Source organism: Oncorhynchus kisutch, linkage group LG10, assembly GCF_002021735.2.
Source record: "Oncorhynchus kisutch isolate 150728-3 linkage group LG10, Okis_V2, whole genome shotgun sequence".
Lineage (NCBI taxonomy): Eukaryota > Metazoa > Chordata > Actinopteri > Salmoniformes > Salmonidae > Oncorhynchus > Oncorhynchus kisutch.
In genome coordinates this window covers 17847319-17870479 of record NC_034183.2, presented here as the reverse complement: position 1 = coordinate 17870479, position 23161 = coordinate 17847319, and the positions used below count along the sequence as shown (strand labels likewise).

At 44.3% G+C, this 23161-nt stretch overlaps 1 protein-coding gene across 6 annotated transcripts in view; it reads left to right on the top strand.

Moving 5' to 3' along the window:
- The window catches only part of LOC109897470 (CUGBP Elav-like family member 5), a 367555-nt gene that overhangs the window by 304834 nt on the left and 39560 nt on the right, over positions 1–23161 (top strand). For 4 of the 6 annotated variants that reach the window (XM_031833229.1, XM_031833233.1, XM_031833232.1 and 1 more), the window contains exons 4-5: positions 1066–1194; positions 5944–6023. In XM_031833229.1, the coding sequence (XP_031689089.1) occupies positions 1066–1194; positions 5944–6023 (209 nt within the window). The remainder of the gene's footprint in view (positions 1–1065; positions 1195–5943; positions 6024–23161) is intronic. The other 2 variants (XM_031833234.1, XM_031833231.1) reach the window with 1 other exon arrangement.

The window sequence follows — 23161 nt, the reverse complement described above, 5'->3', positions numbered from 1 at the left end:
GTTACATAGGTGCACTCAAAGTTATAGAAAATCTGTAAAGGGGAGGTTGGTAGTAGTGTTTCTGCCAGTGGGATTTAGTGAGCAAAGCATTAATCATATGAGCAGAACAACAGTAAACATAGCATGTCAGGTCAAGGTAAAGAGAAAGTCCCCCTGCATTTAACAGGACTCAATAGTACAGCGTAGCATATTGAAAAGTCAGCATTATTCACCTTCTCTGTGCCGGAGAGACGTGCCATTGTTCATTGAAGAGCTCTGGAATATTATTTCTGTGGTGATACACTGAAAACACTGGATCAGCAGCAATTAAACATATAGTCTGAGGCAGAGGGAGATTGACAAATAACAAATAGCCTGTATTCAGTCAAATTGAAGGTCAGCAGTATAGGAGGCAGAAGCAGACATATCCATATAGTGGACTGCCTGGAGCTCCTGGTGTATCTGAAGGACCATACACAGCTGTTTCATCAGCCTGCTGCTTCCTCCCATTCCCCCAAGGTAGGGGCATGGCCGCGCTCTGATAGAACCCAAGGCCTTCCCAGGGCTCAAATATGTGAGCAAACCCAATTATCGTTGAAATTAAAATGAGCAGACTTGGCACGGGAACAATACACTGTGACTCAACTCACAGAGATAAATGGAGCAGACAAATACATTGCCCTATGTTCATATACTGGCCACTGAGCACAGTGAGCAGAGCCTACATTGGTATACAGATGTAGGTTCTTAAATAGATCACTCTTTTGCTGAGGAAAGGCAAACTTTTAGTATTTGAGTTTTAAAAAGGCTTCTACAGTTTGTAATTTCCACTTTGAAACTTGATTTACCCTAACAAAAAATAAATCAACCCCTACAAAAAAGTGATATTAATTAGAATCCACATAATATTTCACATTTCCTGTTGCTGCAGGATTATTTTCCTGCTGTATCAAACTGGCTCAAATTAAGATCCTACATCGGTATATCTAAGGCAATATGGCATTATGGTTGCAATACTCATTTAGACTGGTCACATTGAGAGGGCAGTTTTATTTAACCCTTAATTTGCTTTTCTCTTTGTTTCAGAAGACAGGAAGCTGTTTGTGGGGATGCTGAACAAACAACAGACTGAGGAGGACGTGTACCGCCTCTTTGAGCCCTATGGAGTCATCGAGGAGTGCACCGTCCTAAGAGGTCCTGACGGAAACAGCAAAGGTAGGAATCAATTATATACTGTACCTCAGATATTATCTAGGTCACTGTCTATTCGACAGTTAGTTTCAGCTGAGAAATCACAGATTCATAATGGGCATTATTTCTTTTAGTAGTAAAAAAACAGTCAAAGTAAACAGGTTTCTTTATAGGAGCCATCATGGCTTGTATTATGCTCAGAATGGTCTTCCAGGTTATGTAGGCCTGGAAGGGAAACATTCCCATAGATGAACAATAAGAAGGCCTATCTGATGCACTGTATTGTAGCAGGGTCGTTCCACCAATTCAGTGCCTTTTGAGAAGTATTTCACTTCATATTAACATTCTGTCACAAAGAGCACATGTTCAACTACATAAAAAAACATGTCTTCCCATCTTAAGAGGTTGAATAAAAAAATAAGTGCCTATTTAGTGGCAAATAAAGTTACAGGGTTGACCGTAACAGGGTTGACCGTAACAGGGTTGACGATTTCATCTTAATCAGCCATAAATCCCCTTGCCACAGGGGTAATGGACATATGTTGTGTGTAACAGAAAGTGGCAATTAAATGCAAGCTTCACAAAAAATTTGAAATTTTTTAAAACATGTCTAGCCTGCCAATCTATGGGTAACAGGGTTGACCGTAACAGGGTTGACCGTAACAGGGTTGACGTGTTATGCTCGGCCCACTCAGTTTTACATCACAAAACACAAAAGAAAATTGCCAAAAATAGTAGAATCACCTGCTTTTACACTATGTTTTTACTATTAGATGTTCAATGTTCCTTTTTTTTTTAAATTATAAGGAATAGTTTCACAATAATAAGACAAGAGATCATTTCACATGACAGGGTTGACTTTAAAATGAGTGACATACATAAATGAATCACGAATCACATGACATAAATAATCATCCTCAGACATGACTTTGTCAAAACAACAAAATAACTAGAGCTTTACAATGATGGTGAAAACTTTGAGAAATGTTGGAGTTAAAATCTTCCTAGAAGTTTACAGAGCGTTTACAGAGGGTTTCCAGAGGGTTTCCAGAGGGTTTACAGAGGGTTTACAGAGGGTGCACGAGGGGACATGTTAACATCTTCCTAGAAGTTTACAGAGGGTTTACAGAGGGTTTACAGAGGGTTTACAGAGTGTTTACAGAGGGTTTACAGAGGGTGCACGAGGGGACATGTTAACATCTTCCTAGAAGTTTACAGAGGGTTTACAGAGGATGCACGAGGGGACATCTTAACATCTTCCTAGAAGTTTACAGAGAGTGGACGAGGGGACATGTTAACATCTTCCAAGAAGTTTACAGAGGGTTTACAGAGGGTTTACAGAGGGTTTACAGAGGGTTTACAGAGGGTTTACAGAGGGTGCACGAGGGGACATGTTAACATGTTCCTAGAAGTTTACAGAGGGTTTACAGAGGATGCACGAGGGGACATCTTAACATCTTCCTAGAAGTTTACAGAGAGTGCACGAGGGGACATGTTAACATTTCCTAGAAGTTTACAGAGGGTGCACGAGGGGACATGTTAACATCTTCCTCAAAGTTTTCAGATGGTTTACAGAGGGTGCAGGAGGGGACATGTTAACATCTTCCTAGAAGTTTACAGAGGGTGCACGGGGGGACATGTTAACATCTTCCTAGAAGTTTACAGAGGGTGCACGAAGGGACATGTTAAAATCTTCCTAGAAGTTTACAGAGGGTGCACGAAGGGACATGTTAACATCTTCCTAGAAGTTTACAGAGGGTGCACTAAGGGACATGTTAAAATCTTCCTAGAAGTTTACAGAAGGTTTACAGAGGGTTTACAGAGGGTGCACGGGGGGACATGTTAACATCTTCCTAGAAGTTTACAGAGGGTGCATGAGGGGACATGTTAACATCTTCCTAGAAGTTTACAGAGGGTGCACGAGGGGACATGTTAACATCTTCCTAGAAGTTTACAGAGGGTGCACGAGGGGACATGTTAACATCTTCCCAGAAGTTTACAGAGGGTGCACGAGGGGACATGTTAACATCTTCCTAGAAGTTTACAGAGGGTTTACAGAGGGTTTACAGAGGGTTTACAGATGGTTTACAGAGGGTGCACGAGGGGACATGTTAACATCTTCCCAGAAGTTTACAGAGGGTTTACAGAGGGTGCAGGAGGGGAAATATTAACATTTTCCGAGAAGTTTCCAGATGGTTTACAGAGGGTGCACGAAGGGACATGTTAAAATCTTCCTAGAAGTTTACAGAAGGTGCACGAGGGGACATGTTAACATCTTCCTAGAAGTTTACAGAGGGTGCACGAAGGGACATGTTAACATATTCCTAGAAGTTTACAGAGGGTTTACAGAGGGTGCACGAAGGGACATGTTAACATCTTCCTAGAAGTTTACAGAGGGTTTACAGAGGGTGCACGAGGGGACATGTTAACATCTTCCTACAAGTTTACAGAGGGTTTACAGAGGGTGCACGAGGGGACATGTTAACATCTTCCTAGAAGTTTACAGAGGGTGCACGAAGGGACATGTTAACATCTTCCTAGAAGTTTACAGAGGGTGCACGAGGGGACATGTTAACATCTTCCTAGAAGTTTACAGAGGGTGCACGAGGGGACATGTTAACATCTTCCTAGAGGTTTACAGAGGGTGCACGAAGGGACATGTTAACATCTTCCTAGAAGTTTACAGAGGGTGCATGAGGGGACATGTTAAAATCTTCCTAGAAGTTTACAGAAGGTGCACGAGGGGACATGTTAACATCTTCCTAGAAGTTTACAGAGGGTGCACTAAGGGACATGTTAACATCTTCATAGAAGTTTACAGAGGGTGCACGAAGGGACATGTTAACATATTCCTAGAAGTTTACAGAGGGTGCACGAAGGGACATGTTAACATCTTCCTAGAAGTTTACAGAGGGTGCACGGGGGGACATGTTAACATCTTCCTAGAAGTTTACAGAGGGTGCACGAGGGGACATGTTCACATCTTCCTAGAAGTTTACAGAGGGTGCACGAAGGGACATGTTAACATCTTCCTAGAAGTTTACAGAGGGTGCACGAGGGGACATGTTAACATATTCCTAGAAGTTTACAGAGGGTGCACGAAGGGACATGTTAACATCTTCCTAGAAGTTTACAGAGGGTGCACGAAGGGACATGTTAAAATCTTCCTAGAAGTTTACAGAGGGTGCACGAAGGGACATGTTAAAATCTTCCTAGAAGTTTACAGAGGGTGCACGAAGGGACATGTTAACATCTTCCTAGAAGTTTACAGAGGGTGCACGAAGGGACATGTTAACATCTTCCTAGAGGGTTACAGACGGTTTACAGAGGGTTTACAGAGGCTTTACAGAGGGTTTGCAGAGGGTGCACGAGGGGACATGTTAAAAGGCCGAATTTTGTCACTTTAGCAAGTCTTATTCATTTAAAAAATCACAATTCTCCATGAGGTCTATAAGGGCATCTCATTTAATATAACATGCTTTTAAAATGCAATATTGGTGAACAATTACTACTTAAAACATCAAAGGGATGGAATAGGCACTATTTTCATTGAACGACCCAGGCCCCATGGTCTATCAACCCAGGCAACTGGCACACAGTCTAGTAGAAACCAATACCTTCTGGCATGCAGTAAATAGCAGTGGGAGACCTGCTTCTTCATGTCTCTGAAACATAGTCCCATGCCAGTGTTTATGAAAATTGTTGTGGAATGTTGTGGAGGTTGAGGTCCTGGCATTGTGACTCGACAGTCGTACAGAAGAGGGAATGGCGGATGTCATAACAATTGCGTTGTTCTTTGCTAGACACTGGGGCAACTACATTCTTTAAAAAAAATAACCGTTTGAAGTACCCTTGTTGGTTCCAGGTAGAAGCCTTTTGGTTCCAATTAGAACTGTTTTGGGTTCCATGAGGAACCCTTTCCACAGAGGGTTCTACATGGAACCCAAAATGGTTCTACCTGGAACCTAAAAGTGTTTTACCTAGAACCAAAAAGGGTTCTCCTATGGGGACAGCCGAAGAACCCTTTTGGAAACCTTTTTTAAGGTTGTAGGGGAGGTAAGATTTAGTCCCTGCTATACTCTGTTTGGGTGATGTGAATGAACATCAGTGTCATATAAGTCAGATAATGCAATCCTTTACAAAAACAAAGATTTACAGATGTTTATGGATACCTGTCTGTCAACTAACTGTTAACTGTCAACTAAGTTACATACATATTTATTTATACAGTATATTATCAGGCTCAATTATTTTGTCCAGAGGTAGACAGGAGAAGAGCGATAAGACCACACTTAAAGATGCAGTAATTCTCTAGGTTTACCCCCCTGGGTTCCTTCGCTGCAGGTCCTGATCCAACCGGCATTAGTCCCTTCAACATGTTCAGCTTCTTCCCAGGAACTGTAGACTGATGCATAATGACGACTTAAGACAATATGTATTTCACTGGGTCTGTATTTAATATGCACAGACAGGCATGTGGTGCTAAATAGCATGCTTTTCTGCTTCATCAGTGCAATCTGTACAAGAGCCTGCAGCTTGAGCAGCCTGGGGAGGAGCAGCCTGCTGTGCAATGGGAGTCTCTCTGTGCCTCCCTGAAATGTTTTGACGCGCTTCTCTTCACAGTGTTTAATAAAGGCACCCTGCGTTTATTCACTTCCTGTGTGTATGTGTGTGTGTGCGTGCGTGTTTGTGTGTGTGTGTGTGCGTGCGTGTTTGTGCGTGCCGGCACCCTGCCTCTTTCTCCCTCCCTGTGTGTGTGTGTGTGTTTTTCAGGCTGTGCCTTTGTAAAGTTCTCCACACACGCGGAGGCCCAGTCTGCAATCAGTGCCCTCCATGGCAGCCAGACCATGCCAGTAAGTACACCTCCTGCCTTCCTTCCACACAACCACATACAACATTCACGACACGAACAAACAACAACGGCAACTTTACATTAGATTCTACTGATCAACCTCCAGTTTTTATTGACCGACACAACGTGCAACTGTCCTCATAAATATTCCAGCTTCAACAAGCAAACAGGTACATCCATCAACCTTCTGTCACGCTCATCATAATGATTGGACCAAGGTGCAGCGTAGTAGGCGTACATTATCCTTAAATAAATGAACAATGAACAAAGACAACAAACTACCAAACTAAACGTGACGCTACTGGTGTGCACACAGGCAACTATCTGTAGACAATATCCCACAAAGCACAATGAGGAAATGGCTGCCTAAATATGATCCCCAATCAGAGACAACGATAAACAGCTGTCTCTGATTGGGAACCATACCAGGCCAACATAAACCATTAATCACCTAGATGACCCACCCTAGTCACTATCACGCCCCAACTATCAGATAATAAACAGCTCTCTATGGTCAGGGCGTGAGACCTTGTTTAGAATGAAAGGGATTGGTAGTTTTTGCGTGTCTAATTATAGAAAAATGATTGAACATTCATTTTCATCTCATGGAATGATAATGGGTTGAGCTATCGGTTAAATTTTTTCCGTTAGACCCTTTAACTAAGCTGTGTGTCAATATATTTCCTTTGTGATTTTCATGAATAGGAAGATTTTCTAAGAAGATTGATGTCTGTTGCGTTATGCTAATTAGTGTGAGGCGATGATTACGCTCCCGGATCCGGGTTTGAGAGTCACAATTAACAAATACAGTAATCCTAGCAGTCGCTACTGTGGTGCTGCTAGGTGTGGTTATTATTTGTTTGTGGCCGGTGGTTAGCCCCGGTTAGCCCCGGCCCTTCTAAACCATTGATGCATAGAAACAAAGGGCACTTACTGTGCACTCTAAAGCTGCATTATAGTTATTCTGCGCGCTACGTATTATTCAGTGGGCTGAAGTACACTCAGCCTATACACTCTCTTTGTTGGAGAAACTCCAGGCATGGAGGAGCAGGAGCCTGAACTCTCCCTCTTTCATCATTGCGGCATTAGACCACGTGGTTTTATTATTTACTGTATGGGGGCACAACACGTGGATAAAGACAGCGCCGCGCTAGCTGACTTGGTCATTCGTTTTGGTGCAAACCTTGAGGTCAATATAAGTGCAAATGACTCGGGGACGTGAGGATAGGCTGGAGATAGGTTGGAGATAATCTGGAGATAGGTTGGAGATCATCTGGAGATAGGTTGGAGATAATCTGGAGATAGGTTGGAGATAATCTGGAGATAGGCTGGAGATAATCTGGAGATAGGTTGGAGATAATCTGGAGATAGGCTGGAGATAATCTGGAGATAGGTTGGAGATAATCTGGAGATAGGCTGGAGATCATCTGGAGATAGGTTGGAGATAATCTGGAGATAGGTTGGAGATAATCTGGAGATAGGCTGGACCTCGTGTGCTCTCTGATCTGTGGTATTGGACAGCCACATTGTTTTTCCTTCTCCTCTACTGTATATCTCTGCCTCTCTCCCCTCACTCTTCTCTCTTTCCCGGCCTCCCGGGATAATAGGCAATAGACTTGTTTACTCCACCTTTCACTACATCGGCTGCTGAATGATTCATTTGTGTATGAGCAGCGGGAGGGGCGTGCGGGTGGGAGATAGGAAGAACAGAGGAAGGGATGAAGGAGAGATGGAAAAGCGAGTGAGGAGGAAAATGGACAGGATTTATCCCCTCCTGGTCGGCTAAATTGATTATAGAAATCTTCTCAGCATCTCATCTCCTGTGTCAGAGGTTTGGATGGGCGTGTGTTGGCCCCGTCTCGCCAGGATTACACAGACAGACAGACAGACAGACAGTGCACCATTAGGCCTTGACCTGGGCTTGGGATACTCAGAGGACAGTCCTGAATTATCCTACCTGACTACATCTGCATGATCAGCATCGTTACAGAACTTCTAACAGTACATCTATACAGTGTCTTCCAGGCGGTAATCATGAACTATTCCATGCAATGAATGACCCTGTTCTCTCTATTCAAAATTCTCCACATCTAGGGTCTATTTAAATTAATTTGAAATGTTATAAAAAATGAATACCAACTATGTCAAACACAAAATAATAGGTGTGCAGCATATACAAGCTATTCCAAAGGCAGAAGTGATCAGTCTAGGAAAAGAGATGGCTATGAATAATTTCTACCCGAGAGCCTAGCTGAATGTAAACACCATAACGAACAGCAGCAGTTTCTTAACAGATAAGCAGCAGATCCCCCAAGCATTGCAGAACACGCACACGCAAGCACACAGCCATGCACACACACACACACACACACACACACACACACACACACACACACACACACACACACACACACACACACACACACACACACACACACACACACACACACACACACACACACACACATACATGCTTGTGCACTGACAGGTCCACACGGGCAAATGTACACACACGCACACTCTCTCCTCTCTGTCACATCCTCATACAGCCATCAGCCAGGGTCAAAGGCTCACTGACTGATCTTATTTTCCAGCTCGGAGGACTTGAGCCGAATACATTTGCATTTTTCATATTGGGGGGTGTAAGTGTGTGTCTATGTATATGTGTGTGAGAGGGATCTGAGTGAGTACATGTGTGTGGATATGACGTTCAGAGATTGTGTGATTGCATGTGGTCTCTTGTGAATGTGTGTGTGTATGATAATGAGCGTGTGTATGTGTGTGTTACTGTTTGAGCATATGAATGTGAGAGGGAATGTGTCTATAGGTGGATGTCTCTATCCCTAAGTGTGTATCTGTGTGCATGGGTGTATGAGTCTATCCATCTATATGTATGTGTGTGTAAATGTATGAAAGTGTGTGTGAGTGTGTGTGAGTGTGTGTAAGTGTGTGTAAATGTATGAAAGTGTGTGTGAGTGTGTCAGAAGCAGGAGTGGAATGGGGTTGTGGGAGGTGATGACAGGTCAGATGTGAGACCCTGACAGGCTCTCCCTTCCATTCCACGCACGCATGCCCCTGCCCCGGGGCTCAGAAGACCTCACATGGCTCAAGACGTCGCACAATTAAACATTTAAATGCTGGAGCTATAAAGCAAATTGCTGGGATTCAGGATGAAGGTGTCTGGGGGAATGTCCCGGGACAGAATAACAGGTTCAGGACCAGTTATTCTCCATTTGAGCTTAGGAAAGGATTGGTTCAACTTTAGACTGTGATGGACACACTGTGGCTCTCTGACAGTGGAGGCTTCTGATTGGAGGACGGCTCATAATAATGGCCCGGACCGGAGCAAATGGAAGGGCATCAAACACCTGGAAATAATGTGTTTGATGTATTAGATACCATTCCCCTCATTCCGCTCCAGTCAATTCCATGACTCTGTTCTCCCAATTACAATGCCACCAACCTCCTGTGCTATCTGCCAGACAGGGAGATACGCTGAGAGGAGATAGTCAAAGCCCACAGCTGAGTGTGATCTCGCTTTCATTAGTTTATTCACACCATAGAATGAGAGCCAGTGTCAGGGTAATAAAATGACTAGTTTAATGTTAGTAGGTTACTTCACATGGATGAGATATCTATGTTCCTCACATTAAACAATTGCTTAATATTTATTTTTCCTAGTGTCACTTCCCAAGCAAATGACATTCTAATCAGAGTCTAATGGATTGCACTAATTTGTTATTTTACTAACCAAGCAATAAACACACAGTGTGCCTTAATTCATTCTCAGTGGTTACTTAGTGCAGAGTAATGGGATTCAGGCTATCATAATGATCATTTAAACATGAAACAGAACAATAGAAAGTTTAATAATGAACTCACTAAACTACTTCCTGTCAATAGCGGCTGTGTATTCCTGTTTGAGACAGTTGAGTAGGAACTAGGAACCTTTGTTCTGGTTACTAAGCCATCGTGTGACTAAACCAAAGAGACAGTGACACCGCTACAGGACTCGCCATGTGACACTTGAGTCCGTTACAGGTTGCAGCTGCTTATGTAAGATGACGACATGCACACAGGATAATTCAACCTTATGACCTTATTCTGAAGTTTTGCACAGAGACAGAGGTGTAACGTTAAAGCAACTTTGCAGCTTTATGTGGACCATTCACACGAGGGGTGTGCTTGTGTGCAGCTTGGAAAGGAACCAATTGGGCCCTGGCTGCAAAGGGAGCACTCATAAAGACAGATGACTTTTCATTGAATCTCAGTCCTTTTCCTCCTCTTTTCTTGTCTAAGAACAGCTGCCTGTGTTATTCCCACAGTTTTACTCCCTTTTCCCGAACCCGCTCTAGATGCTCTGAGCCGGTGGGGGTTCAGCCTCACACTTGGAAGCTTAAAATTTAATGAGACTTTTACTTCATAGTTTATCCACCTCACTGCTTTGTACTGTGGCGAGAGAGAGAGATTCTGCACCGTGATGTCTTGACAGGCCCAATGAAAAAGTTTGGGTAGATTAACAAACATGGGAATGGACATGGAAGTAGCAGGCCACTCTAACATGACATCTAAAGAGAAGGGCTTTTGTGATGACTGAAATAAAGACCTCTCCACAGAGAGGAGAGAGAGGGGGTTTAGTGAAGCATCACCAGGACATGTGGCGCAGTGGCACGATGGCTGCTAATAAACCCACTGTAAGTCTCCCAGGGACTCTGAAGCTCCTGGAGTTCATGTAGCAGTCTAAAGGTGCCGAGGCTCTGCCGGAGCTATGGGTTCACACAGAATCCACCCTGATCAATACAACATATCTGGGAGAGCCAACAGCAGGGCAGAGACACAGACTGATAGGATAGAAGAGTACAGAAAAGGAGACAGACTAGGATCTGCATTGGCATTGCACTCACACACTCAATCCACAATTAACCACACTTCCATAAGTGAGCACACTCCAGACGGCAGGACAGGACAGGAAGAAAGCTGGGGCTGCAGCATCCTCCCTCTGCCTAGCTCTCAGACAACTTAATACTGTCAGATTATATATTCCAACCCTCCCCAAGAACCTGGGAGCCTCCTCAGCAGGAGAAGAAGCAAACCAGCTCGGCCTTTTAATAGCTTTTTTAGTGCTGTGGAGTAAAATCTTCACTGTTTGCCACTGCTACTCATTCCTGTATTCCAGTGCTGCATCCCTGCTCCCAGACTCGCTTCTAGTTATACCCCATAATAATGTTAATGGGACAGATAGTAAAACCGGGACAGACACAAAACAAGGCCCTTCTACCGGTATGACTGGGATGTGTAACCTTGTACTGACTCTCACGACAAAGTATGGACTGTGGGTCTGGAGAGGAGATGAGACGAGGGGGAGGATGAGTGTGTGTCCTCTATTACAGTGTTGTTTTACCCTCACCCTACTATCTACGAGTGCATGCTCTTCATTGTTTAGTCATACAGTGCACTTAATGAGCAGGGGCCTAATGTGGTGCCGGTGGCGAGGAGAGGAGAGGCAGGCAGCTTTGTGAGGCTGTGCACTTATGGCTAGCCAGCCGTCAGGGGAGAGGGGATGCTGAAAGAGACAGGGCTGAATGTAGAGAGAGAGGGGGAAGAGAAGAAAAACATCTATATTCATCTTCCACTCCACTGACGATCTTTTAGCATCTCTGGCAACCTGCAAATCTCGCCTACATAAACAGAGCCCAGCCTCGAGCCAGATTGTTGAGCATGAAAATTAAATGTGATTGACACATTCTCAACCCCCTAAATAGTGAATTCAGAGAGAGAGAGAGAGAGAGAGAGAGAGAGATTGTTTTTAAATACCTTTATTGGCCCAATTGTTACATCATTAAAAGCACAAACAGTACTTCATTTTAACAATCCTAGAAAGTTAGAACCAAGCCTCCTTCCCTGTCCACTGTACATAGAAGCCCCATGACACCCCACACCCCTACAAAGTTCCCCAGACGGTTCATCAACCCCCTATCAAATCAAATCAGACTTTTTTTGCCACATGAGCCGAATACAACAAGTGTAGACTTTACCGTGAAATGCTTACTTACAAGCCACTAACCAACAGTGCAGTTCAAGAAGAAGAAAATATTTAAGAATAAGAATAAGAATAACGAGACTATTGTCGTGTCTTTGGCTATGCCGGATTAAGTGTTAAGACATGCTATTCTATAAAATAATTTCTCTGTAATTAATATTACCTGATTAAGCTAATCAGGTAGATAATTAACTAGAAAGTCGGGGCACCACAAAATAATGTTTATAGAGCTGTTATCTTCCGAATAAGCTCTTAAAGACCTGGTTATTTTTTACCTCAATAGCAGTCAATATTTAATCGTCGCCTGATTCAGTCTCATCTGAAAGTTGTAAATTCTTGATTCTTCATGAACCCTGGCTAACAAGTTGAATCAGCAATACAAAACTGGGTTTAATTATTTATTTACTAAATACCTAACTAATCACACAAAATGACATACACAGAATGAATCATACATTGATTACAAATGATGTCATAAAGGAAAACGACCCTAGCGGATAAGGGCTGGTTACACAAAGAGAGGGGGTTGGGTTTGAGTGAAAGAGTGGGAAGACTGAGGAACAAAGGGAGAAGCTATGCTATCGTAAATACAGTATCCTATGCATTCTAAATTACTGGCCATTTGAAAAAGGAGAATGCAATAAATATTTACTCTGAGCTGCACTTCGGTAGATGGGAGGCTGGGTGGTCCAGCATGGATCTCTGGTCCTCTGAAGAATATCTGATGGTTGAACGGATACTTGGTAGTACCGTCGTCGTGTGGTAGAACAAATACTCTGTCCGTCCTCTCCTAGCCTAATGCGACGGCTAGGAGGTATCACTTCTTTAGTGAATAGGAGTTAAAAGTTCATACCAAGTTGCCATACTTTAAGCTCATGCTATAGTCTGGCTGGTATATTCGAAATTCATCCTTCCGGGGTGTAGGTAGTCACCTTCACATTGAAATTTGATGCTAATTTAGTTAGGTTCTCTAAGGTTGGCTTAGTTCTGTAGGTAGTCTTTGTCCTTTCAACGTGGTGACCTCAAATCCACACGTCCTTGGAACAGCTTATTATCTGAGCCCTTTTAACGTAGGACTGTCGCCCTAACGTCCTCGGAACAGAAAGTTACATTTTCGTCAAGGGGTTTATATAGTCGTGAAAGAAGGGCGTGTTTCATAGTTTACAACCCATGTCTGTTCACTTGGGCGGGGCCTCTGAGTGAGCAGACTGGTGTTCTTCTGACAAACCATTTTCTCATTAAGAAGCTAAAAAATTACATTTCATCTTTCACAAATAGTTTCATATTTAAACATTTAAATTGCACAACAATTCCATGTGAATCTGAAAACAAGAATGTGTAGATTTTCCAAGATACAGTTTATGTCGTCCTATCATCAGTAAATCATGTCTCAGACGTCAACTGAACTGACATCATATTCATTAAGTCCCAACGCATATTCTCAACTGGTTGGATTACCGAAATATGGTTCCGTTCCCATCTTTTGATGTCACCAAACTCTCTCTCAATGGTAACAAAGGGATTTTCAATAGTCACATCGGTAGAGTAGAGAAAGGAAAAAGGGGAAAGGTATTTATTGGGGTCATAAACTTCCCCCACTCAGGCCAACGTCATGACACTATATACAGGGGGCACCGGTACAGGCTAGTTGAGATAATCTGTACTTGTAGGTGGGGGGGGGGGGGGGGGTCAATGTAAATTGTCCGGTGCCGATTTTTATGAATTGTTTAATGCAGTCTTATGGCTGGGGGTAGAAGCTGTTGTGGAGCCTTTTGGTCCTTGACTTGACGCTCCTGTACCGCTTGCCATGCGGTAGCAGAGAAAACAACTTGGGTGACTGGAGTCTCTGACAATTTTATGGGATTTCCCATACAATGCCTTCGGAAAGTATTCAGACCATTTGACTTTTTCCACATTTTGTTACTTTACAGCCTTATTCTAAAATGTATTCAATTGTTTTTCTACACATAATATCTCATAATGACAAAGCAAAAACAGGTTTTAACACATGCAAAATTTACAAATACAAATCTGAAACATGACATTTACATAAGTATTCAGACCCTTTACTCAGTACTTTGTTGAAGCACCTTTGGCAGCAATTACAGCATTGAGTCTTCTTGGGTATGAAGCCACAAGCTTGGCATCTGTATTTGGGGAGTTTCTCCCATTCTTCTCTGCAGATCCTCTCAAGCTCTGCCAGGTTGGATGGGGAGCGTTGCTGCACAGCTATTTTCAGGTCTCTCCAGAGATGTTTGATCGGGTTCAAGTCCGAGCTCTTGCTGGGCCACTCAGAACATTCATGGAATGTCCCGAAGCCACTCCTGCGTTGTCTTGGCTGTGTGCTTAGTGTCGTTGTTCTGTTGGAAGGTGAACTTTCGCCCCCGTCTGAGGTCCTGAGCACTCTGGAGCAGGTTTTCATCAAGGATCTCTGGAAAAAGTCAAGGGGTTTGAATGCTTTCCGAAGGCATTGTACAGTATATATGCTCCAGTGTGAGCCAAGCCTGCACCTTTCCCAGCAGCACATCTCACATCTCACACCGCGCCCCCTGTATTTAATGGTCTTCCACACCGCCATTTTTTGCCTGCCCCAACAGGTAGTTTACTAGGCGGTCCCTTCGCCTGTTGGCTATGCTATACCAAGGCCCTCCAACAAATAGATCCAGAGTCATCCCCAACCATACGCAGAGAGAGAGAAACCTCCCCACCTCCCCAATGTGTAGCAGGCAGCCAGGGAGTTAGCTGTAGCCCCTCTGTGGCTTACCACACAACCCCCCTACAACATCCCACAACCCCCCAGCCCCTAATAGCACAAACACAGCCCGCAGCTATCTCCCCAGCCCTGGCCCCGGCCTCACCACCACTCGCTGCTATTATTGACTATCTCACATCAATTTCAGGGAGCCTCTTATCTCGCCCGACGCACAACCTTTCTACACTGTCAGATCAGAGTAATATTTTGGCCTTTTATAGGGATCGATTGGGCAGTTTTGAGGGGGAGGCAAGGCGGAGCGCAACAAAGGTCAAATGTAGTGCTAAATCATTTGAAGATTCTTAATGAATGGTGTGTGGCAGATGCACCTGCTGGTTTCATTATGGCAGCGCAGCAAATGGAAAGAGGGAGAGAGAGCGAGAGAGAGAGAGAGAGAGAGAGAGAGAGAGAGAAGGGGGGAGTGCTGGATCAGAATGAGAGAGTTGGAGAGAGCGAGAGAGAGAGAGAGAGAGAGAGAGAGAAGGGGGGTGCTGGATCAGAATGAGAGAGTTGGAGAGAGAGAGAGAGTGAGAGAGAGAGAGAGAGAGAGAGAAGGGGGGGTGCTGGATCAGAATGAGAGATTGGAGAGAGACAGAGCGAGAAGGGGGGAAGTGCTGGATCAGAATGAGTGATTGGAGAGAGAGAGAGAGAGAGGGAGGGGGTGCTGGATCAGAATGAGAGAGTTGGAGAGAGAGAGAGAGAGAGAGAGAAGGGGGGGTGCTGGATCAGAATGAGAGAGTTGGAGAGAGAGAGAGAGAGAGAGACAGAGAGAGAGAGACAGAGCGAGAAGGGGGGAAGTTCTGGATCAGAATGAGAGAGTTAGACAGAGAGAGAGAGAGAGGGGGGGGGGGATGCTGGATCAGAATGAGAGAGTTGGAGAGAGAGAGAGACAGAAGGGGGAAGTGCTGGATCAGAATGAGAGAGTTGGAGAGAGAGAGAGAGACAGAAGGGGGAAGTGCTGGATCAGAATGAGAGATTGGAGAGAGAGAGAGAGAGAGGGGAGGGGGGTGCTGGATCAGAATGAGAGAGTTGGAGAGAGAGAGAGAGAGAGAGAGAGAGAGAGAGAACCTGACACCCTCAGCACACAGGGGGACAAACACCTGCCTGGAGGTGACAGCATTCCCTCCCACATATGCCCCCCTAGGCACAACTATGACAACATAACCAACAAAAACGGGTCACAACTCCTGCAGCTCTGTCGCACGCTGGGTATGTACATAGTCAATGGTAGGCTTCGAGGGGACTCCTATGGTAGGTACACCTATAGCTCATCTCTTGGCAGTAGTACTGTAGACTACTTTATCACTGACCTCAACCCAGAGTCTCTCAGAGCGTTCACAGTCAGCCCACTGACACCCCTATCAGACCACAGAAAAATCACAGTCTACTTAAACAGAGCAATACTCAATCATGAGGCATCAAAGCCAAAGGAACTGAGTGACATTAAGAAATGCTATAGATGGAAGGAATGCAGTTTGGAAACCTACCAAAAAACAATTAGGCAACAACAAATTCAATCCCTTTTAGACAATTTCCTGGGTAAAACGTTCCACTGCAATAGTGAAGGTGTAAACTTGGCAGTAGAAAATCTTAACAGTATATTTGACCTCTCAGCTTCCCTATCAAACCTAAAAATTTCAAATAGAAAACCGAAGAAAAATTTTCAACAATGACAAATGGTTTGATGAAGAATGCAAAAATCTAAGAAAGAAATTGAGAAACCTGTCCAACGAAAAACATAGAGACCCGGAAAACCTGAGTCTACGCCTTCACTATGGTGAATCACTAAAACAATACACAAATACACTACGGAAAAAGAAGGAACAGCATGTCAGAAATCAGCTCAATGTAATTGAAGAATCCATAGACTCTAACCACTTCTGGGAAAATTGGAAAACACTAAACAAACAACAACACGAAGAATTATCTATCCAAAATGGAGATGTATGGGTAAACCACTTCTCCAATCTTTTTGGCTCTATAACAAAGAATAAAGAGCAAAAACATATACATGATCAAATACAGATCTTTGAATCAACTATTAAAGACTACCAGAACCCACTGGATTCTCCAATTACATTGAATGAGTTACAGGACAAAATAAAAACCCTCCAACCCAAAAAGGCCTGTGGTGTTGATGGTATCCTCAATGAAATTATCAAATATACAGACAACAAATTCCAATTGGCTATACTAAAACTCTTTAACATCATCCTTAGCTCTGGCATCTTCCCCAATATTTGGAACCAAGGACTGATCACCCCAATCCACAAAAGTGGAGACAAATTTGACCCCAATAACTACCGTGGAATATGCGTCAACAGTAACCTTGGGAAAATACTCTGCATCATCATTAACAGCACTCGTACACTTCCTCAATGAAAACAATGTACTGAGCAAATGTCAAATTGGCTTTTTACCAAATTACCGTACAACAGACCATGTATTCACCCTGCACACCCTAATTGACCACCAAACAAACCAAAACAAAGGCAAAGTCTTCTCATGCTTTTTTGATTTCAAAAAATTATTTGACTCAATTTGGCATGAGGGTCTGCTATACAAACTGATGGAAAGTGGTGTTGGGGGTAAAACATACGACATTATAAAATCCATGTACACAAAGAACAAGTGTGCGGTTAAAATTGGCAAAAAACACACACATTTCTTCACACAGGGTCGTGGGGTTAGACAGGGATGCAGCTTAAACCCCACCCTCTTCAACATATATATCAACGAATTGGCGCGTGCACTAGAAAAGTCTGCAGCACCCGGCCTCACCCTACTAGAATCCGAAGTCAAATGTCTGCTGTTTGCTGATGATCTGGTGCTTCTGTCACCAACCAAGGAGGGCCTACAGCAGCACCTAGATCTTATGCACAGATTCTGTCAGACCTGGGCCCTGACAGTAAATCTCAGTAAGACCAAAATAATGGTGTTCCAAAAAAGGTCCAGTCACCAGGACCAAAAATACAAATTCCATCTAGACACTGTTGCCCTAGAGCACACAAAAAACTATACATACCTTGGCCTAAACATCAGCGCCACAGGTAACTTCCACAAAACTGTGAACGATCTGAGAGACAAGGCAAGAAGGGCATTCTATGCCATCAAAAGGAACATAAATCTCAACATACCAATTAGGATTTGGCTAAAAATACTTGAATCAGTCATAGAGCCCATTGCCCTTTATGGTTGTGAGGTCTGGGGTCCGCTCACCAACCAAGACTTCACAAAATGGGACAAACACCAAATTGAGACTGCACGCAGAATTCTGCAAAAATATCCTCTGTGTACAACGTAGGACACCAAATAATGCACGCAGAGCAGAATTAGGCCGATACCCACTAATTATCAAAATCCAGAAAAGAGCTGTTAAATTCTATAACCACCTAAAAGGAAGCGATTCCCAAACCTTCTATAACAAAGCCATCACCTACAGAGAGATGAACCTGGAGAAGAGTCCCCTAAGCAAGCTGGTCCTGGGGCTCTGTTCACAAACACAAACACACCCTACAGAGCCCCAGGACAGCAGCACAATTAGACCCAACCAAATCATGAGAAAACAAAAAGATAACTACTTGACACATTGGAAAGAATTTTTTTTAAAACAGAGCAAACAAGAATGCTATTTGGCCCTACACCGAGAGTACACAGCGGCAGAATACCTGACCACTGTGACTGACCAAAAATTAAGGAAAGCTTTGACTATGTACAGACTCAGTGAGCATAGCCTTGCTATTGAGAAAGGCCGCCGTAGGCAGACATGGCTCTCAAGAGAAGACAGGCTATGTGCTCACTGCCCACAAAATGAGGTGGAAACTGAGCTGCACTTCCTAACCTCCTGCCCAATGTATGACCATATTAAATCAAATTCAAATCAAATCAAATTTATTTATATAGCCCTTCGTACATCAGCTGATATCTCAAAGTGCTGTACAGAAACCCAGCCTAAAACCCCAAACAGCAAGCAATGCAGGTGGAGAAGCACGGTGGCTAGGAAAAACTCCCTAGAAAGGCCAATACCTAGGAAGAAACCTAGAGAGGAACCAGGCTATGTGGGGTGGCCAGTCCTCTTCTGGCTGTGCCGGGTGGAGATTATAACAGAACATGGTCAAGATGTTCAATGTTCATAAATGACCAGCATGGTCGAATAATAATAAGGCAGAACAGTTGAAACTAGAGCAGCAGCACAGTCAGGTGGAAGTTGAAACTGGAGCAGCAGCATGGCCAGGTAGACTGGGGACAGCAAGGAGTCATCATGTCAGGTAGTCCTGGGGCATGGTCCTAGGGCTCAGGTCAGTTGAAACTGGAACAGCAGCATGGCCAGGTGGACTGGGGACAGCAAGGAGTCATCATGTCAGGTAGTCCTGGGGCATGGTCCTAGGGCTCAGGTCCTCCGAGAGAGAGAAAGAAAGAGAGAAGGAGAGAATTAGAGAACGCACACTTAGATTCACACAGGACACCGAATAGGACAGGAGAAGTACTCCAGATATAACAAACTGACCCCAGCCCCCCGACACATAAACTACTGCAGCATAAATACTGGAGGCTGAGACAGGAGGGGTCAGGAGACACTGTGGCCCCATCCGAGGACACCCCCCGACAGGGCCAAACAGGAAGGATATAACCCCACCCACTTTGCCAAAGCACAGCCCCCACACCACTAGAGGGATATCTTCAACCACCAACTTACCATCCTGAGACAAGGCTGAGTATAGCCCACAAAGATCTCCGCCACGGCACAACCCAAGGGGGGGGGGGACGCCAACCCAGACAGGATGACCACAACAGTGAATCAACCCACTCAGGTGACGCACCCCCTCCAGGGACGGCATGAGAGAGCCCCAGCAAGCCAGTGACTCAGCCCCTGTAATAGGGTTAGAGGCAGAGAATCCCAGTGGAAAGAGGGGAACCGGCCAGGCAGAGACAGCAAGGGCGGTTCGTTGCTCCAGAGCCTTTCCGTTCACCTTCCCACTCCTGGGCCAGACTACACTCAATCATATGACCCACTGAAGAGATGAGTCTTCAGTAAAGACTTAAAGGTTGAGACCGAGTTTGCGTCTCTGACATGGGTAGGCAGACCGTTCCATAAAAATGGAGCTCTATAGGAGAAAGCCCTGCCTCCAGCTGTTTGCTTAGAAATTCTAGGGACAATTAGGAGGCCTGCGTCTTGTGACCGTAGCGTACGTATAGGTATGTACGGCAGGACCAAATCAGAGAGATAGGTAGGAGCAAGCCCATGTAATGCTTTGTAGGTTAGCAGTAAAACCTTGAAATCAGCCCTTGCTTTGACAGGAAGCCAGTGTAGAGAGGCATATTTCCCTCAGATTACACAGATCCACAAAGAATTCGAAAACAAATCCAATTTTGAAAAACTCCCATATCTACTGGGTGAAATTCCACAGTGTGCCATCACAGCAGCAAGATTTGTGACCTGTTGCCACGAGAAAAGGGCAACCAGTGAAGAACACACACCATTGTAAATACAACCCATATCTATGCTTGTTTATTTTATCTTGTGTCCTTTACCATTTGTACATTGTTAAAACACTGTATATATATATAATATGACATTTGTAATGTCTTTATTGTTTTGAAACTTCTGTATGTGTGATGTTTACTGTTAATTTGTATTGTTTATTTCACTTTATATATTCACTTTATATATTATCTACCTCACTTGCTTTGGCAATGTTAACACATGTTTCCCATGCCAATAAAGCCCTTGAATTTAATTGAATTGAGAGACAGGGAGAGAGAGAGAGAGAGAGAAAGGGGGAGGTGCTGGATCAGAATGAGAGAGTTGGAGAGAGAGAGAGAGAGAGAGAGAGAGAGAGAGAGAGAGAGAGAGAGAGAGAGAGAGAGAGAGAGAGAGAGAGAGAGAGAGAGGGGAGGAGTGCTGGATCAGAATGAGAGAGTTGGAAAGGGAAAGAGAGAGAGGGGGGGGGAAGTGCTGGATTAGAATGAGAGGGTTGGAGAGATAGAGGGGGAGGAAGTGCTGGATCAGAATGAGAGAGTTGGAAGGAGAGAGTGAGAGAAGTGGGAAGTGCTGGATCAGAATGAGAGAGTTGGGGAGAGAGTGAGGGGGGGAGAAGGGGAGGGAGTGCTGGATCTGAATGAGAGAGTTGGAAAGAGAGAGTGAGAGAAGGGGGGAATTGCTGGATCAGAATGAGAGAGTTGGAGAGAGAGAGAGAGAGAGAGAGAGAGAGAGAGAGAAGGGGGGAAGTGCTGGATCAGAATGAGAGAGTTGGACAGAGAGAGAGACAGAAGGGGGGAAGTGCTGGATCAGAATGAGAGAGTTGGAAAGAGAGAGTGAGAAAAGTGGGAAGTGCTGGATCAGAATGACAGAGTTGGAAAGAGAGAGAGGGAGAGAGAAGGGGAGGAAGTGCTGGATCAGAATGAGAGAGTTGGAAAGAGAGAGTGGGAGAAGGGGGAAGTGCTGGATCAGAATGAGAGAGTTGGAAAGAGAGAGAAGGGGAGGAAGTACTGGATCAGAATGAGAGAGTTGGAAAGAGAGAGAGGGAGAGAGAAGGGGAGGAAGTGCTGGATCAGAATGAGAGAGTTGGGGAGAGAGTGAGAGAAGTGGGAAGTGCTGCATCAGAATGAGAGAGTTGGAAAGAGAGAGAGGGAGAGAGAAGGGGAGGAAGTGCTGGATCAGAATGAGAGAGTTGGGGAGAGAGTGAGAGAAGGGGGGGAAGTGCTGGATCAGAACGAGAGAGTTGGGGAGAGAATGGGGGAAGTGCTGGATCAGAATGGGAGAGTTGGAAAGAGAGAGTGAGAGAAGGGGGAAGTGCTGGATCAGAATGAGAGAGTTGGAAAGAGAGAGAAGGGGAGGAAGTACTGGATCAGAATGAGAGAGTTGGAAAGAGAGAGAGGGAGAGAGAAGGGGAGGAAGTGCTGGATCAGAATGAGAGAGTTGGGGAGAGAGTGAGAGAAGTGGGAAGTGCTGCATCAGAATGAGAGAGTTGGAAAGAGAGAGAGGGAGAGAGAAGGGGAGGAAGTGCTGGATCAGAATGAGAGAGTTGGAAAGAGAGAGAGGGAGAGAGAAGGGGAGGAAGTGCAGGATCAGAATGAGAGAGTTTGGGAGAGAGAGAGAGAAGGGAGGAGTACTGGATCAGAATGAGAGAGTTGGAAAGGGAGAGAGAGAGAGAGAGAATTGGATAGTGCTGGATCAGAATGAGAGAGTTGGAAAGAGAGAGTGAGAGAAGGGGGGAAGTGCTGGATCAGAATGAGGGAGAGAGAGAGAGAGAGAGAGAGAGAGAGAGACTTAGAAGAGCACCTTCACCCTCAAATAATCATTTGTCCCTAGTTTGGGAACCTTAATCTTGAGTGGCTGGACCAAGTTTAAACCACACACTCTTCGAAAAAATGGCTCCAAAAAGGGTTCTTTGGCTGTCCCCAGAAGAGAACCATTTCTGGTTCCAGGGATAAATTTTTTTGGTTCCATGTAGAACCCTTTTGGGTTCCATGTAGAACCCTCTGTAGAACCCTCTGTCCTACATGGAACCCAAAATGTTCTTACCTGGAACCAAAAAGTGTTCTTCATAATGGGTTCTCCTATGGGGACAGCAGAATAACCCTTTTAGGTTCTAGATAGCACCTATTGTTCTAGCGCAGGAAATAAAAGGAAAATATCCCAATACTGTATGTTGGAAAAATAGTGAACAATTAATTTTTTATTAATGCACATAATCTTACTAGGCAAGTAAGTTAAGAACAAATTCTTATTTACAGTGACAGCCTAGAAACAGTCTTGTTCAGGTGCAGAACAACAGACTTTTACCTTGTCAGCTCGGGGATTCGATCAAGCAACCTTTCGGTTACTGGCCCAACGCTCTAACCAATAGGCTACCTGCCGCCCCATGATGCTTCCTTGCCCTAGGTGACATGTGCATTATGTTAAATATGATGGAGGGTTATGGTTGTATCTGAAAAGAGGACATTAACAGTGTAAATAGAGAAGCTTCATATGACTGTGTGGCCGTATGTATGCATGCAGACCGCAAACACACGGACATAATATCATCAATAAGACAAATGTTCGGTCATGTAGTATCTGGAAAGCTATAAAACTGTGAGCTTGATGTTCGATGAGAGGAGCCCGCTAATATTGACGTTAACAACAGACCTAATGGCATATGAGCAGCTCATGCTGAACCAATAAACCATCCAATTACATTATCACGCATGACTTGTTTCAAACTTGAGAAGTGAACTCTAGTTCTTTAGTTCATTATCTAAACATACATATAGTAGCCGATAATGACTGACTGTGTGGTATGTCATGTTGATGATAATGAGATTGACATATCAACTGCTGGATAGAGGTCTTGCAGACAGAGGA